The 14,738-nt window shown below is 46.2% G+C and overlaps 1 protein-coding gene across 1 annotated transcript; it reads left to right on the top strand.

Annotated features, from left to right (window-relative positions):
• The first annotated feature begins 240 nt into the window (after positions 1 to 240).
• Positions 241 to 14,008, top strand: LOC139228711 (elongation factor 2). Its single transcript, XM_070859984.1, has 15 exons — positions 241 to 345; positions 1,823 to 2,037; positions 2,396 to 2,577; positions 3,067 to 3,278; positions 3,998 to 4,176; positions 7,200 to 7,305; positions 7,593 to 7,706; positions 7,999 to 8,137; positions 9,392 to 9,587; positions 11,089 to 11,347; positions 11,452 to 11,559; positions 11,644 to 11,997; positions 12,332 to 12,514; positions 13,038 to 13,170; positions 13,630 to 14,008. The coding sequence occupies exons 1-15, from the start codon at positions 343 to 345 to the stop codon at positions 13,821 to 13,823; spliced, it is 2,577 nt and encodes an 858-aa protein (XP_070716085.1). The 5' UTR covers positions 241 to 342; the 3' UTR covers positions 13,824 to 14,008.
• Positions 14,009 to 14,738: the final 730 nt, after the last annotated feature.

The raw sequence follows: 14,738 nt of genomic DNA, 5'->3' as shown, positions 1-14,738 counted from the left end.
TTCTGAGTTATGGACATAGAAACAGAATCCGCGGCGCCCTGTTATCATCTGAATGTTGTAGGTGAATAGAGTTGCAACATTTTGTGTTTTTATTTAGGAGTTCCAGCATTCATGATTGTTATATAATTTCTCCACCTTGGTCTTGCAGGCTGCAGTTTCCCGTCGCTGCCTGTAGTTGGCGGTATGCCCGGGAGGACTGTGCCTACGGCGGATCACGTGACGCAGATGCGGCTGGTAAAAGGGCGGAAGTTGCTGTAACCGGTCCTTTCCTCATCCGCCCGTCCTGTAAGGCGGATAGAAGCCGGAGTCTGAGCGTGAAACAATCCACCGCAATCCGGCAAAATGGTGAGTGGGCCGTCGCCGCACGGACTCGGAGCGGGTGCTGGGCACCTTCGGCCAATTTTCTACCGGGATATTGGGCGGCGGATAGGTTCGCCCGGGCACGATATGCGCGGTTGACGGATGAGGGCCGCCGGCGCGACGGACAATGGCGGGATGTCGGCGGCCTCGGAGATCATCCGCCGACGGCTTTGAGTGGGAAGTTTGGGGGCGGGGAGTGGATGATGCTGTTTTGCCGCTGATACTGCGGCGGGCCTCCCGGCTTAGCAGCTTCAGCGAAGCCGGGTGTGTCTCCTGAGTTGGCGGCGGGCCGGGCGGCTGTGAGCCGGCGGGGTAGGTGGGTGCGGCTGTGCGTCACCCAGAGCCCCCCCCTCCCCGACCCGGGATGGAATGTTCCAGCTGGCCGAGTCTATTTGTCCGCCGGGGGTGGGGGGGGGGTTGCAGCTTCCGCTCGCCGGGGGTTCCGGCCTCCGGGAATGGCCGGGCCATTGGCGGCAGCTTTGCCACGTGGAGCGGCGCATTGCCCGGCTGCCGCATTCAGAGGGGAGGAGGGGGGGTCCAAGTCTCGCAGCGTTTTGTTTTGGGGCTTGTGATGCCCCGGCGAGTGTCCCCGCCCGCACCACGCCACCACTGCGGGCCGCGGGAGGGGATTGCGGACAGCCGGTGGGAGGGGGGGGATTGCGGGACGTGGCCCCCCCGGGAGGGGGCGGGGGGGGGGGAGAATTGCGGGACGTGTCTCCCGGACTGCGGGAGGGGTAGGGGCGGGGTATTGCGGGACGTATCCCCCGGGCTGTGGGAGGGGCGGGGGGGATTGCGGGACCTGGGTCCAGGAGTCGATCCTCCGCACTGCTGGGCTTGCGGAAAGCCGGAGTCATCTCTCCGTCTTGGAATATACAGGATGGATTGCGGCACACGGTCCACTTAATGTGATCGGGTTTACAAGAACTTCCGTTTTTTCTGACGCCTCTCATCGACCCCAAACGCAGCACATTGATCCGCAACGCCAGATTTAATCCCGAGGGTCAGTTATGGTGGGTTTCGGCTTGAAGTTGTCATGGTGATATTTTTTTTAGTTGGAGTGACCTTGCCCCAGAGTGTGCTGAACACTAGGCTTTTTTGCAATGTGGTATTCTTTAGCAATTCTGCACAAATATTAAATAGGGTTTAATGCAATCGGTGCCCTATTGTAAATGCTCAGTATTTGAAGTGGATGCAGGGGGAGAGCTGGTAGGGGAATGAAGGTAGAAGTTTAAAAAAACCATTCAGTATATTGGACAGGTAGCCAAGTCCCTTTTTTATAGGACTAAATAGAACAGAGAAGTGCCACATTGCAAATGTCATTGTTGGCTTGGAGGAGAGTATGATGCAATCATCATGCCAAATTTATTTATGTATGCTACTTTGATTTGCTGATCTATTTCTGACTGACTAGTGTTTCTGGCAATGCAATTAGTATGGTTTCTAATACTCATTTTCTCATTAGGTGAACTTCACAGTAGACCAGATCCGTGCCATCATGGACAAGAAGTCCAACATCCGTAACATGTCTGTGATTGCGCATGTTGACCACGGCAAGTCCACCCTCACCGACTCTCTTGTGTCGAAGGCTGGAATTATTGCCTCTTCGCGTGCTGGTGAAACCAGGTTCACGGACACTCGCAAGGATGAACAAGAAAGATGCATCACCATTAAGTCTACGTGAGTGATTTTAGCTGTTGTTTTCTTCCATTTTGTTTAGTGTAGGAAGCTGCACTTTACATTAGCAGAGGTTTCCAGGTTCAGGTGATTTACATTTTTCCAGTTGTTTTCCCCATTACTGCGAGTGGTTCTACAGCTGCCTATTGGGAAAGCCTGGACTCTAGGAGCATTTCAGTCTAACCTGACCATGATCCCTCAACCTCCACATGTACTTTTTATTTCCCCCTCGCTTTCCCCATATCACTTATCTTGCAAGACTAAGGTGCGGATTCTACCGGAGAGTTGCTGCTCTCATTGTAAAACAACTTGGTGTTGCGTTAAGAAATAATATAGCAATTTGACTTTTGTTTTTGTGCAGTGCCATCTCCTTGTTTTATGAGCTCCAGGAGCAAGATTTGGCTTTCATCAAGCAGTGCAAAGATGGCGCTGGCTTTCTCATCAACCTGATCGACTCACCCGGGCATGTTGACTTCTCCTCTGAAGTGACAGCCGCTCTGCGTGTAACCGATGGAGCCCTGGTTGTGGTGGACTGTGTCTCTGGTAAGTGCCACAGGTGTGCCATTAGCCACCATTTTGCACAATGGCTTGGTTAGACTTCAATTCTTCCATACCAAAAGGTGACTCGCAAAGGAAACTGGTTTTACCGTGCACTTTTGAATTTTTTTCAGTTTTACTGTGGCCAGTTTTCTCATTGGAGAGCATGTTTATATGTGCCTGACATGTTGGGCATTGATCTCTCTGGCTTCTGCTCAAGTTTCTTGAGGTGAGATGCTGCATCCTCGTGTGTGGCTTCTGTTTAGAAACTCCCATATAGTGGCTGGAATCAGCAATTGTATTTTAAGGGTTGTAACTGCAACCTCATGTAATACTGGCCCCAGCTTTTCATCTCTAATAGAATCATTTCACATCTGTTAACGCTGTGTGTGTGTGTGAGGAGGGGGAAGAGAAGAGAAACACTGCCTAGGCCTAGATTGCTTTCGTTCCAAATTGAACCTGTGACTAAAGTGGAGTTGCTTCTTGTGTTTCCAGGGGTATGTGTGCAGACTGAAACCGTGCTGCGTCAGGCCATTGCTGAACGTATCAGGCCTGTGCTGATGATGAACAAAATGGACCGTGCCTTGCTGGAGCTGCAGCTTGTCCCCGAGGAGCTCTACCAGACCTTCCAGCGCATTGTGGAAAATGTCAATGTCATCATCTCTACCTATGGTGAAGATGAGAGCGGTCCCATGGGTAACATCATGGTAAGAGTGGGGTTGGTTAAAAGGATTGAATATTGAGATGTTGTTTTTGCTGTAGTCTGTAATGATTTGAGCATGCCCAGTGCAAAGGAGCATTGGACCAATCTTTTTAAATGTCAAATGTAATCTAGCACTATGGCCCACTCCTGCTGTAGTCCCCATTTCCCCCCTTTCACACTGCAAATCAGTGTTTGAAAGCACTGTTTCCATTCATTTGTATAACCTCCAATTTGATATGCTTTTGGGTTTCTGATAACCCTGTATCCTTTGACTATTGCGGAATCATACTTCAGTCTCAGTGCTGTGACTGCCTTTGTTCTCGGCTGATGTCCACTGATGAAATTGGGATTAAATTCAACACCAATACCATTACTTGTGCTTGATTGTGAGCTCTCTTGTTCTATCTTTGTAACGAACTGTCTCCAGAGAACATTTTATTTCCCAATGTTGCTTTGTACTTCATTGGATTTTAGTTCTTTGGTAGAGAAACAGCCTTGATTCCACTGTGGATTATGGTTTTCCTGTGACTTGTCATTTTTCACAACTATCTTAAGGTGACAAAAGTTTACAAGACTAGCTGTACCAACCGAGCTGGGAATATGGGCAGCTCAGCATGATTAGTGCTGAAACCCAGGGCCTTTCCTGGTCTGTGTTGTGATGCATTATGCTGACTGCCGTCAGGCCCACTCTGCCACTTCTGATGTCTTTTTTTGTATTTTCAGGTGGACCCAATTTATGGAACAGTTGGTTTTGGTTCTGGACTTCATGGGTGGGCCTTCACCCTGAAGCAGTTTGCAGAAATGTATGTTGCCAAATTTTCTGCCAAGGGTGAGGCTGCCCTTTCTGCAGACGAGCGTGCCAAGAAAGTAGAAGATATGATGAAGAAACTGTGGGGTGAAAGGTGAGCTGCTGCAACCTAGGATATACTTGGTTCTAAAATCAGCACTTCAGCTCAGGTCACATCTGTTTTATTTCAGGTCAACAGAACCTGAAATGTATCTTTTTCCACAGATACTGCCTGACCGAATGAGTGTTTCCATTATAGAAACATAGAAAATAGGTGCAGGAGTAGGCCATTCGGCCCTTTGAGCCTGCACCGCCATTCAATGAGTTCATGGCTGAACATGCAACTTCAGTACCCCATTCCTGCTTTCTCGCCATACCCCTTGATTCCCCCTAGTAGTAAGGACTACATCTAACTCCTTTTTTTAAATATATTTCGTGAATTGGCCTCAACAACTTTTTGTGGTAGAGAATTCCACAGATTCACCACTCTCTGGGTGATGAAGTTTCTCCTCATTTCAGTCCTAAATGGCTTACCCCTTACCCTTAGACTGTGACCCCTGGTTCTGGACTTCCCCCAACATTGGGAACATTCTTCCTGCATCTAACCTGTCTAAACCCGTCAGAATTTTAATTGTTTCTGAGATCCCACATCATTCTCCTGAACTCCAGTGAATACAAGCCCAGTTGATCCAGTCTTTCTTGATATGTCAGTCCCGCCATCCCAGGAATCAGTCTGGTGAACCTTCGCTGCACTCCCTTAATAGCACGAATGTCCTTCCTCAGATTAGGAGACCAAAACTGTACACAATACTCCAGGTGTGGCCTCACCAAGGCCCTGTACAACTGTAGTAACACCTCCCTGCCCCTGTACTCAAATCCCCTCGTTATGAAGGCCAACATGCCATTTGCTTTCTTAACCACCTGCTGTACCTGCATGCCAACCTTCAATGACCGATTTACTATGGCACCCAGGTCTCGTTGCACCTCCCCTTTTCCTAATCTGTCACCATTCAGATAATAGTCTGTCTCTCTGTTTTTACCACCAAAGTGGATGACCTCACATTTATCCACATTATACTTCATCTGCCATGCATTTGCCCACTCACCTAACCTATCCAAGTCACTGCAGCCTCATAGCATCCTCCTCGCAGCTCACACTGCCACCCAACTTAGTGTCATCCGCAAATTTGGAGATACTACATTTAATTCCCTTATCTAAATCATTAATGTACAATGTAAACAGCTGGGGCCCCAGCACAGAACCTTGTCGTACCCCACTAGTCACTGCCTGCCATTCTGAAAAGTACCCATTTACTCCTACTCTTTGCTTCCTGTCTGCCAACCAGTTCTCAATCCATGTCAGCACACTACCCCCAGTCCCATGTGCTTTAACTTTGCACATTAATCTCTTGTGTGGGACCTTGTCGAAAGCCTTCTGAAAGTCCAAATACACCACATCAACTGGTTCTCCCTTGTCCACTCTACTGGAAACATCCTCAAAAAATTCCAGAAGATTTGTCAAGCATGATTTCCCTTTCACAAATCCATGCTGACTTGGACCTAGCATGTCCTGGTTTTATTTCAATTTTTTCTGCTTGTGTGCTTCTACGAGCATTTACAGCAGGGATGCATTTTGTCTGTATTCTCCGAGTATAGTTCAGCATCACTCGAAGGTGGGCTCAAGCCTTACTCGAGAATGTGAATGCATAATCTAAGCTGAAGTGCTGCATTGTCAGAGGATGCTATCTTTTTTTTGGGTGAGAAGTTAAACGTAAGGGATCTTTTACATCCACCGTATACTATTTGAAGTCCTGGCCACCATCTAGCTGTTGTGAAATTTTGCTATGTGCAAATGACTGCCACCTTTTCCCACAACAATGGCCATGCTTCAAAAGTAATTCAGTGGCTGGAAAGCCTTTTGTCTTTTGTCTTTCCCTCACACTACTTTGTCAGTATGTAACTGCTGCATAGTCAGTTTATGATGAGCCTCAAAAGTGTTGAGTTTGGCTAGCTGACTGCATTGTCAGCGCATTAGAATGGACACATTGGCAGAAATGAGCAGTATGCTCACCAGTTAAGTTTTACAACTTTGAATGTGCTCCTTGTGTAGAGGACTGAGAGGCTGCAAGGAGATTTGGATAGGTTAAGTGAATGGGCTATGGTTTGGCAGATGGAATACAATGTTGGAAAGTGTGAGGTCATCCACCTTGGGGTGGGGGGGGGGGGGAGAAAACAGTAAAAGGGAATATTATTTGAATGGAGAAATTACAACATGCTGTGATGCAGAGGGACCTGGGGGTCCTTGTGCATGAATCCCAAAAAGTTAGTTTGCAGGTGCAGCAGGTAATCAAGAAGGCAAATGGAATGTTGGCCTTCATTGCGAAAGGGATGGAGTACAAAAGCAGGGAGGTGTTGCTGCAACTGTATAAGGTATTGGTAAGGCCGCACCTGGAGTACTGCGTGCAGTTTTGGTCACCTTATTTAAGGAAGGATATACTAGCTTTGGAAGGGGTACAGAGACGATTCACTGGGCTGATTCGAGAAATGAGGGGGTTAACTTATGATAGATTGAGTAGACTGGGTCTTTACTCCTTGGAGTTTAGAAGGATGAAGGGTGATCTTATAGAAACATTTAAAATCATGAAGGGGATAGACAAGATAGAGGCAGAGAGGTTGTTTCCATTGGTGGGGGAGACTAGAACTAGGGGGCACAGCCTCAAAATACGGAGGAGCCAATTTAAAACAGAGTTGAGAAATAATTTCTTCTCCCAGAGGGTTGTGAATCTGTGGAATTCTCTGCCCAAGGATGCAGTTGAGGCTGGCTCATTGAATGTTTTCAAGTCAAAGATAGATAGATTTTTAAGCAATAAGGGAATTAAGGGTTACGGGGAGAGGGCGGGTAAGTGGAGCTGAGCCCACAACCAGATCAGCCATGATCTTATTGAATGGCGGAGCAGGCTCGAGGGGCTAGATGGCCGCCTACTGTTCCTAATTCTTATGTTCCTTCTGCTTGCCATGTGGTTGGTGTGGGAATTCTTTATGGAAATCAGATCGAGATTAGGCTACTGGTTTCTGGCAACTATCCTAGATAGGCTACAGGAAACTGGACATGGATTCTTCATTTTCTTTCCATTCCAGGTATTTCGATCCTGCTGCTGGTAAATTCAGCAAATCTGCTACCAATGCTGATGGCAAGAAGTTGCCCAGAACGTTCTGTCAACTTATCTTGGATCCCATCTTCAAGGTAAGATTGCAAACTAGCACATGAGAACAAGTGGGATTTATACTGAGCTCTGTGTGATGACCTGTCTATTTTCTTCACTTTGACCTGACTGTTGGTGATGAAAAATGCAAAGTCTGAAGCTCCCAAATGTTGGTGTTAAACTGGAGTTGGGTTAGTTTGAGATTGGTGCAAAGGAAGCTATTGGCTATCTCAATGTGAATGTTGCCACATAAGCCAGTGCGTGGACTGATGGCGCCAATCACAAGTCTCTTTCTGTAGAGTAATGTTGATTAGTGTTTTCTTCACAGGTCTTTGATGCAATTATGAATTTCAATAAAGAGGAGACTGAAAAATTGATTCAGAAGCTCGACATTAAGCTGGACCATGAAGATAAGTCCAAAGAGGGCAAACCTCTGCTAAAGGTGAGTGAAGGCAAGACCTCAACTTGGATAAGATCAGCTGAAGTATCTTGGTGCTATTGTCCATTTCCATTTTAATGCTGTTCACAAGTACTCCCCTCAATTCACTACTTTATGTCTCTTTCTCGGGAGGTAGTAGGACCAGTGCATTACTAGCTTTTCTGGTCAGCATATTGGATTGTTTTAAACACTTGTTTAAAATTGACATCTCCTTATGAACACCACTGGCTGTAACTTTACTGCGCACATTTCTTGGCTGCTATCTGAATATTGAAATGTGATACTTTGTGTGCAGGCTGTGATGCGTCGCTGGTTGCCTGCAGGAGATGCTTTGCTGCAGATGATCACCATACACCTCCCTTCTCCTGTCACGGCTCAAAGATATCGTTGTGACCTTCTATATGAGGGACCCCCTGATGATGAGGCTGCCATGGGTAGGTTAAAAATGCAGTTGCTAAATGAAACTGTCTCGGAGTTGTCAACCAAGTTGAGTTTGTAAGCTCATTCCTGCTGGAGCTGCAGGATAAATGTTGTGCGTGCCTTCAGCAGGTGGGTACACCGCTTCATAATGCGTGTAACCTGCGTTTACTGCAAGGAAATCTGATGCTCCCACATTATTCCTGGACAGTGGTGGCCAGCATCTCTACCCTTGGAGTGGGGCTTGGTTTCTCTGGCATCCCTTCTCTCTGTCTGCTCTGCTTGCTTTTGGTCTCCTGGAGGTAGTATTGCTAATACAGATGTCTGCTGTGAAGAAACTCTGCTTGCCTCCACAAGCCATATTTGGTATTTTCGCACCAACTTCCTTGATTATGGGAATCCTGTGACGGAAGTCCATTGTTTTCATCGTCTCCCAAATCCACCCCAGTGTGAGCATCTGGCAGTTCTGAAAAAATCCTTAAAGATCCAACTCTCCTTACATCTCCAACCTCAACTCCTTGGACTCTGAAGGGATTCAAACATAAATCAGTTTCCACCCCTGCCACAGTATCAAAACAGTTCTTATCTAAATCACAAATGACATCCTGTGTGACTGACTTGTCTGCAGCCTTTGATATAGTTGACGACACCAATCTCCTCCACCGCCCTCCTATTTCTCATCTACATGCTGCCCCTCAGTGACATCATCTGAAAAAGTCAGTTTCCACATATGTACATAACGACACCCAGTTCTACCTCACCACCACCTTTTTCTGCCCCCTCCACTATCTCTGAATTGTCAGACTGCTTGTCTGACATTCAGTATGAGCAGAAATTTCCTCCGCAACTAAATGGGAAGACCAAAGTCTTTAGCCACCCCCACAAACTGCGTTCCGTAGCTACAGACTCCATCCCTCTCTGGCAACTGTCTTGAGGCTGAATCAGACTGTTTGCAACCTTTGTGTCTTTGACCTGGAGATGAGCTTCCGATCATATAACCGTTCCATCACTAAGACTACCTATTTCCACCTCTTAACATCTCTCACACTCCTGGCTGGCCTTCCATCCTCTGTTAACTTGGCATCATTCAAAACTCTGCAGCATGGCTCCACAATATAAATGTTTGACCTGTAATAAATGTCCAAATCAAGACTGTCTAGGTGAAAGGACTTGTACACTGCTCTCTTTTTTTTTTTATAGAGCTACTAGAAAAAGCTTGTGTATAGTAAAAAGTGTGAACTTGAACCCTTTTTTTAATGTTTTTTTTAAAGGCATCAAGAACTGTGATTCAAAGGGCCCCTTGATGATGTACATCTCTAAGATGGTGCCCACAACTGACAAGGGCAGATTTTATGCCTTTGGCCGTGTCTTCTCCGGTGTTGTTTCTACTGGTCTTAAGGTCCGAATCATGGGTCCAAACTACACTCCAGGCAAGAAGGAAGACCTTTACCTGAAGCCTATCCAAAGGTTGGTATTGTGTGGTGAGTGTAGGTTGCTGTCTGCCCCCCCCCCCCCCCCCCCCATGCTGTTGTAACTTACCAAAACATAATTTGACTCATTGTTTTGTATCAAAGATGGCTCCCCCAAGTCTTTCATAACTTAACCAGATGTAGTAATTGTAGCCATTTTAGAACTTGAGTCTGCCTAATAGTACTTTATTTTGAGTTAAATATAGCAAAATAGTGCAGTATTAAATAGGTGTTTATTTCCAACTCCAGATCTCTGGTCACCTTGAAGGCAACACCTGATTTCTGATTGGTCCCCTTAAAGGACAACACACACCTGGCTGTTTCCCAGGAAAGTGTAATAAGATCCTGCCTGCTGAAGTAATCCAATCTCTTGCAAAGTGTAATTCAAGCCATTTTCACTGCCTTGCTCCAGACAGCAGAGCTCACCTAGGACAGACTGGTGGGTGAAAACCATATTCCACCCCCCAAACCAGGTTCCTGATATTCTCCCCTGCCAGAGTTCCTCCCCTCCCCCTCCCCCCACAAAATAGATGGAGTATTGTGTGGGTCGTGATTGTGGGTTTATTGGATATGAAGTGAATAGTGACTTCCAGATTTCAACCAGTCCAATAATGCCACGTGCCATACATGTGATGAGCTTTGAGAAATCAGTTGGGTATAGGGGGAGGAGAGGGACATGTGGGTGTAAAGGGATTGTGTTGGAAGAATCCAAGTCTGGATCACAATCTTCCTTCCCTCCCCCATTTCGTTTCTTCCCCCCCCCCCCCCCCGGCCAAGTTTCTGATTCCTGGACCAATTTTCTCCCACGGAGCTGAGGGAAGCATGGCCCATTACAGGTCGCAATTGTGTGGCTGTGGTAAACAGCCTATTAATTATCAGCAGGCGGAGGTCATTCGAGGAAGCAGCGTGCGGCGGCATGCTACTTCAGGGAGCAGCGTGTGCTGCTGAAGGAGGAAGACGGATGATTGCAGTGCGGCAGGTACAGCAGGAGTGGTGAGGTCGGGGTGAAAGAGCGGCAAGAGTTCGTAGAAGGATGTGATCGGGGCCCAGAAGAGGCGAGGGCCCGAGCCAGCCCACACTGAGTCCGTGCAGCAGAGCCTGTCTCCAGTCGTCTTGGTTAATCCTTGCCACTGGACCAAGACCTAGCTCTGTCAAGCCCGTGTGGTGGCTGGTGTGCAACGGCCACCACACGTTAAAAATCCCCGCACAGGCATCTTCCACCCTTCAAGATGTAGTTTGGGATCTGGAATATTAGGTCCTTCATTGAAACACCTGTGAACTCATCCCTTTTTGGTGTGGAAGCAAGTCGTCCTTGTATTGATGGAATTAAGTTTCCCTCTCTTGGAAGAGAAACAATACATTGAGCACAGGAGTCAAAAATGGTGGATACATGTTGAAATCATTGGTAATGGCTATGATTTTGCAATAGTGTGTTCTTTGACAAATGAATACTTGCTTGAGTCCTTTCTAGATATCGCTAACACTTTTCTAACCTACAGAACTATTCTGATGATGGGTCGTTATGTGGAGCCTATTGAAGATGTGCCTTGTGGAAACATTGTGGGGCTTGTTGGTGTTGATCAGTACCTGGTGAAGACTGGCACCATTACCACTTATGACCAAGCTCACAACTTGAGAGTGATGAAATTCAGTGTCAGCCCTGTAGTGCGTGTTGCTGTTGAAGCCAAGAACCCAGCTGATTTGCCAAAATTGGTTGAAGGTCTGAAGCGCCTTGCTAAGTCTGACCCAATGGTGCAGGTAGGTCCTTCACATGGTTGCTTTGTGTTAAACTGTCTTGATATGGGGGGGTGTGGGGGAAAGAGAAAGATGAGCATGTGCCAAGCCTTTTTGTCTCATTTTAGTGCATCATTGAGGAGTCTGGTGAACACATCATTGCTGGTGCTGGTGAGCTGCATTTGGAAATCTGCCTGAAAGATCTTGAAGAGGACCATGCTTGCATCCCCATTAAGGTAAGGTCAGTGGGTCTACATTGTACTATGGTGGGCTGCATCTGTTGACTCAAACCTGTGTATAATAATCACTTTTTTGTCCAGAAATCTGATCCGGTTGTATCTTACCGTGAGACTGTTGATGCCGAATCCAGCGTCACATGCTTGTCCAAGTCTCCCAACAAGCACAACCGACTGTACATGAGATGTCGTCCAATGCCCGATGGCCTGGCAGAAGACATCGATAAGGGTGACGTTGCCTCCCGCCAAGAGCTCAAGCAGCGTGCCAGGTATCTCGTCGAGAAGCACGAGTGGGATGTCACCGAAGCTCGCAAGATCTGGTGCTTCGGACCCGATGGCACCGGTCCAAATTTGCTGGTTGATGTGACTAAGGGAGTCCAGTATCTGAATGAAATCAAGGACAGTGTTGTTGCTGGATTTCAGTGGGCATCCAAAGAGGTGAGCTTATTTCCTCCAGTTTTGTACAAAATTGACCATATTGCACTTGTATTTTTGGCTCTTCATCGCCACCAGCAGAGTCTTAAAGGTCACTGGCTACCTGATCTGGGGTTGCCTGAAGTGGCTAATAGTGAGCTGGGAATGAGCTGATGTAATTGCTTTGAAGGTGCTTTTATTAAAAGTAGATCTTTATGATTTGGTATTAGTGTTAATAGTGTCAGAAAACTGCTTGAAATGAGAGCTATCCCTGTTGCATGATAGACTTGTAGACTTATTTTGGTTTGGTGCAAACAAGCTAGCATGTAATGCTTTCCGCACTTTTTTTTTCCTCCAGGGTGCCCTGTGTGATGAGAACATGCGTGGTGTGCGGTTTGATATTCATGATGTAACCCTGCATGCTGATGCTATCCACCGTGGTGGTGGTCAGATCATCCCCACTGCCCGAAGGTGTCTGTATGCCTGTGTGCTGACTGCTCAGCCTCGGCTCATGGAACCCGTCTATCTGGTTGAGATCCAGGTATTGTGACAGTTTCTTTTTTTTTTAAACCTGTATTTTGGGTGGGATCAATCTCGTGAAGTGTGATAAACACCATTGTTCTAACTTGCTTATATAGCAGTTGCCAAGGTGAGCATCTGTGTTCAACGAGGAGAAATGTATGTTTAATCATATGCTGTTAAATGCATTCACCATTAGTAATGTCTCAAATTTAGTTCACCTGAAATTCCGTGTGTGTGACCAGCCCAATTTTCAGAAACCACCTATTGGAGCTATTGGCATTTCACTGCACGGGGGTAGGATTTGAAATACTAAGTGGAGACTTGACTATTAACATTCTGCTTTAGATTTCTCGTGGGTCCCTTCATTGCATACTAATCAGCCTTCTGTGTTAGCAAAACAGTCAGATTTCCTTATTTTGCAGAAAAATGGCCTAGATTACATGTGATTCTCCAAGACCAGTGTTAGTCTTCAGTATTAATCCATTGTTGGCTGTGAACATAAGTAATGTGGGACCTTGCTGATGATGATGATTCCTTTACAGTGCCCCGAGCAGGTGGTTGGTGGTATCTATGGCGTACTGAATAGGAAACGTGGCCATGTGTTCGAGGAATCCCATGTTGCTGGCACACCCATGTTTGTTGTCAAGGCCTACCTACCTGTAAATGAATCGTTTGGTAAGTGCCCATCTTCTTGCAGACACAATGAACTGAATTATTATAGTGCAAAGCCATGCTCTACTGGTGAATCTCCAGCACAGCAGCTGGTGGGGCCCCCACAGTTGGACTGTAATACCCCCTGCCACCTTGCTATACTGTGAACTCTGCCCCTCTCTACAATACTGGCTAGAGACAGTTCAGGTTTGCTCTGATCAGCTCTTGGGACTGGCAGTTTAACACTTGCAGTAAAAGAATGGCTGCTTGCATAATGTGCTGAGCTTTTAAGCAGGAGATAAGTTGGTAAAAATGAAGTGTTCAATCCTCTTGGATGGGGTTCAGCTGTGTGGCCCTTGAGCTCTGACTCCAACCTGGATATCCAGTTCCTGCTATACAAGATATAGTCATTTTCATTATTCTAATGGTGTGAATTAAACCAAGGAACAAACTGTCATGTGTTGTACTTTGTTTTCTGACCAGGTTTCACAGCTGACCTGAGATCCAATACAGGTGGACAAGCTTTCCCACAATGTGTCTTTGACCACTGGCAGATCCTACCTGGCGATCCCTTTGATTCTAACAGCCGCCCATGCCAGGTTGTGGCTGAAACCCGCAAGCGCAAGGGCCTGAAGGAGGGTATCCCAGCTTTGGACAACTTCTTGGACAAGTTATAATGTTCAACCGCACATCATTGGAAATCTGACAAACACACTGTTGGGCGGCTCTTTGAACTAATTAGTGAATTTAACATTGCCAGATTAGACACGGTGGTGTATTGTATTGTACCCTTGCAATGAGATTCGCTACAAAAAGAATGGACATCCTAGTGACATTAAATTAAAAGAATGTTTACCTCGTATTTGGGTTCTTCTTTATTGCATTGCTGCGTCAGGAACCATCTTGTGCCATGCTAGCTATATACACTTTCATTCATTTACTTTTCATTTCATTTGGTAACTTCCTGTTGCCTGGTCTGATATTTATTGCCAGTACTTGAATATTAAGCATACTGTGCTTCGAGATGGGCTATTCCAATTCTGGGTTTGCATTCTGGATGAGAAACACTATGCCAGTATGGTATGCAGAACAAGTTTGTACAGCAGTGAACTTTGCAGAAAGTTGGTGAACAGCCTCCAGTCTGATGACTGGAGGCTAATGGGAGTTTGTAGCACCTTGGAAGTGAGTGACTCATTAACATTGTCAAAGATGAAAATGCAATCGATTGTAATGGTGGTATGTAAACAATAAACTTTGATATCATTGCAGTTGTCTACTTTTAGTCAGTTTTGCCTACACTTTCTCATCTGCTTTGGCTGTCTTCTCTGGTTAGCTCCAGATTTAATAACTGCTGTTTGAGGTGATAGGACAGCTTAAAACCAAAATGTTTGAATAAGGAAGGAAATGCATCTCTCTTCTCCCCAGCCACTAAATGGCATTTGTTAGAATGTTAATCTCGACTGGTGGCTAGCTGCCAATCAACATTTTTCATGCTATATTCTCAAGCGTTTTTTTGGATTACATTTTCTGGTATATGCTGTACTCTAGTGTTAACATCTGCAGATCATTGGTTAGCATTAGGTCTTAACTCA

This window comes from Pristiophorus japonicus, chromosome 18, assembly GCF_044704955.1.
Source record: "Pristiophorus japonicus isolate sPriJap1 chromosome 18, sPriJap1.hap1, whole genome shotgun sequence".
Lineage (NCBI taxonomy): Eukaryota > Metazoa > Chordata > Chondrichthyes > Pristiophoridae > Pristiophorus > Pristiophorus japonicus.
The sequence above is the reverse complement of the archived record's forward strand: the minus strand, read 5'-3'. Positions and strand labels throughout refer to the sequence as shown.

What these genes read in the sequence shown, in the direction of transcription:
- LOC139228711 (XM_070859984.1), top strand. An exon ending in TGCATCACCATTAAGTCTAC is followed by an intron (nt 2,038 to 2,395) that starts GTGAGTGATTTT and finishes GTTTTTGTGCAG; the next exon opens with TGCCATCTCCTTGTTTTATG. An exon ending in AGGGCAAACCTCTGCTAAAG is followed by an intron (nt 7,707 to 7,998) that starts GTGAGTGAAGGC and finishes CTTTGTGTGCAG; the next exon opens with GCTGTGATGCGTCGCTGGTT.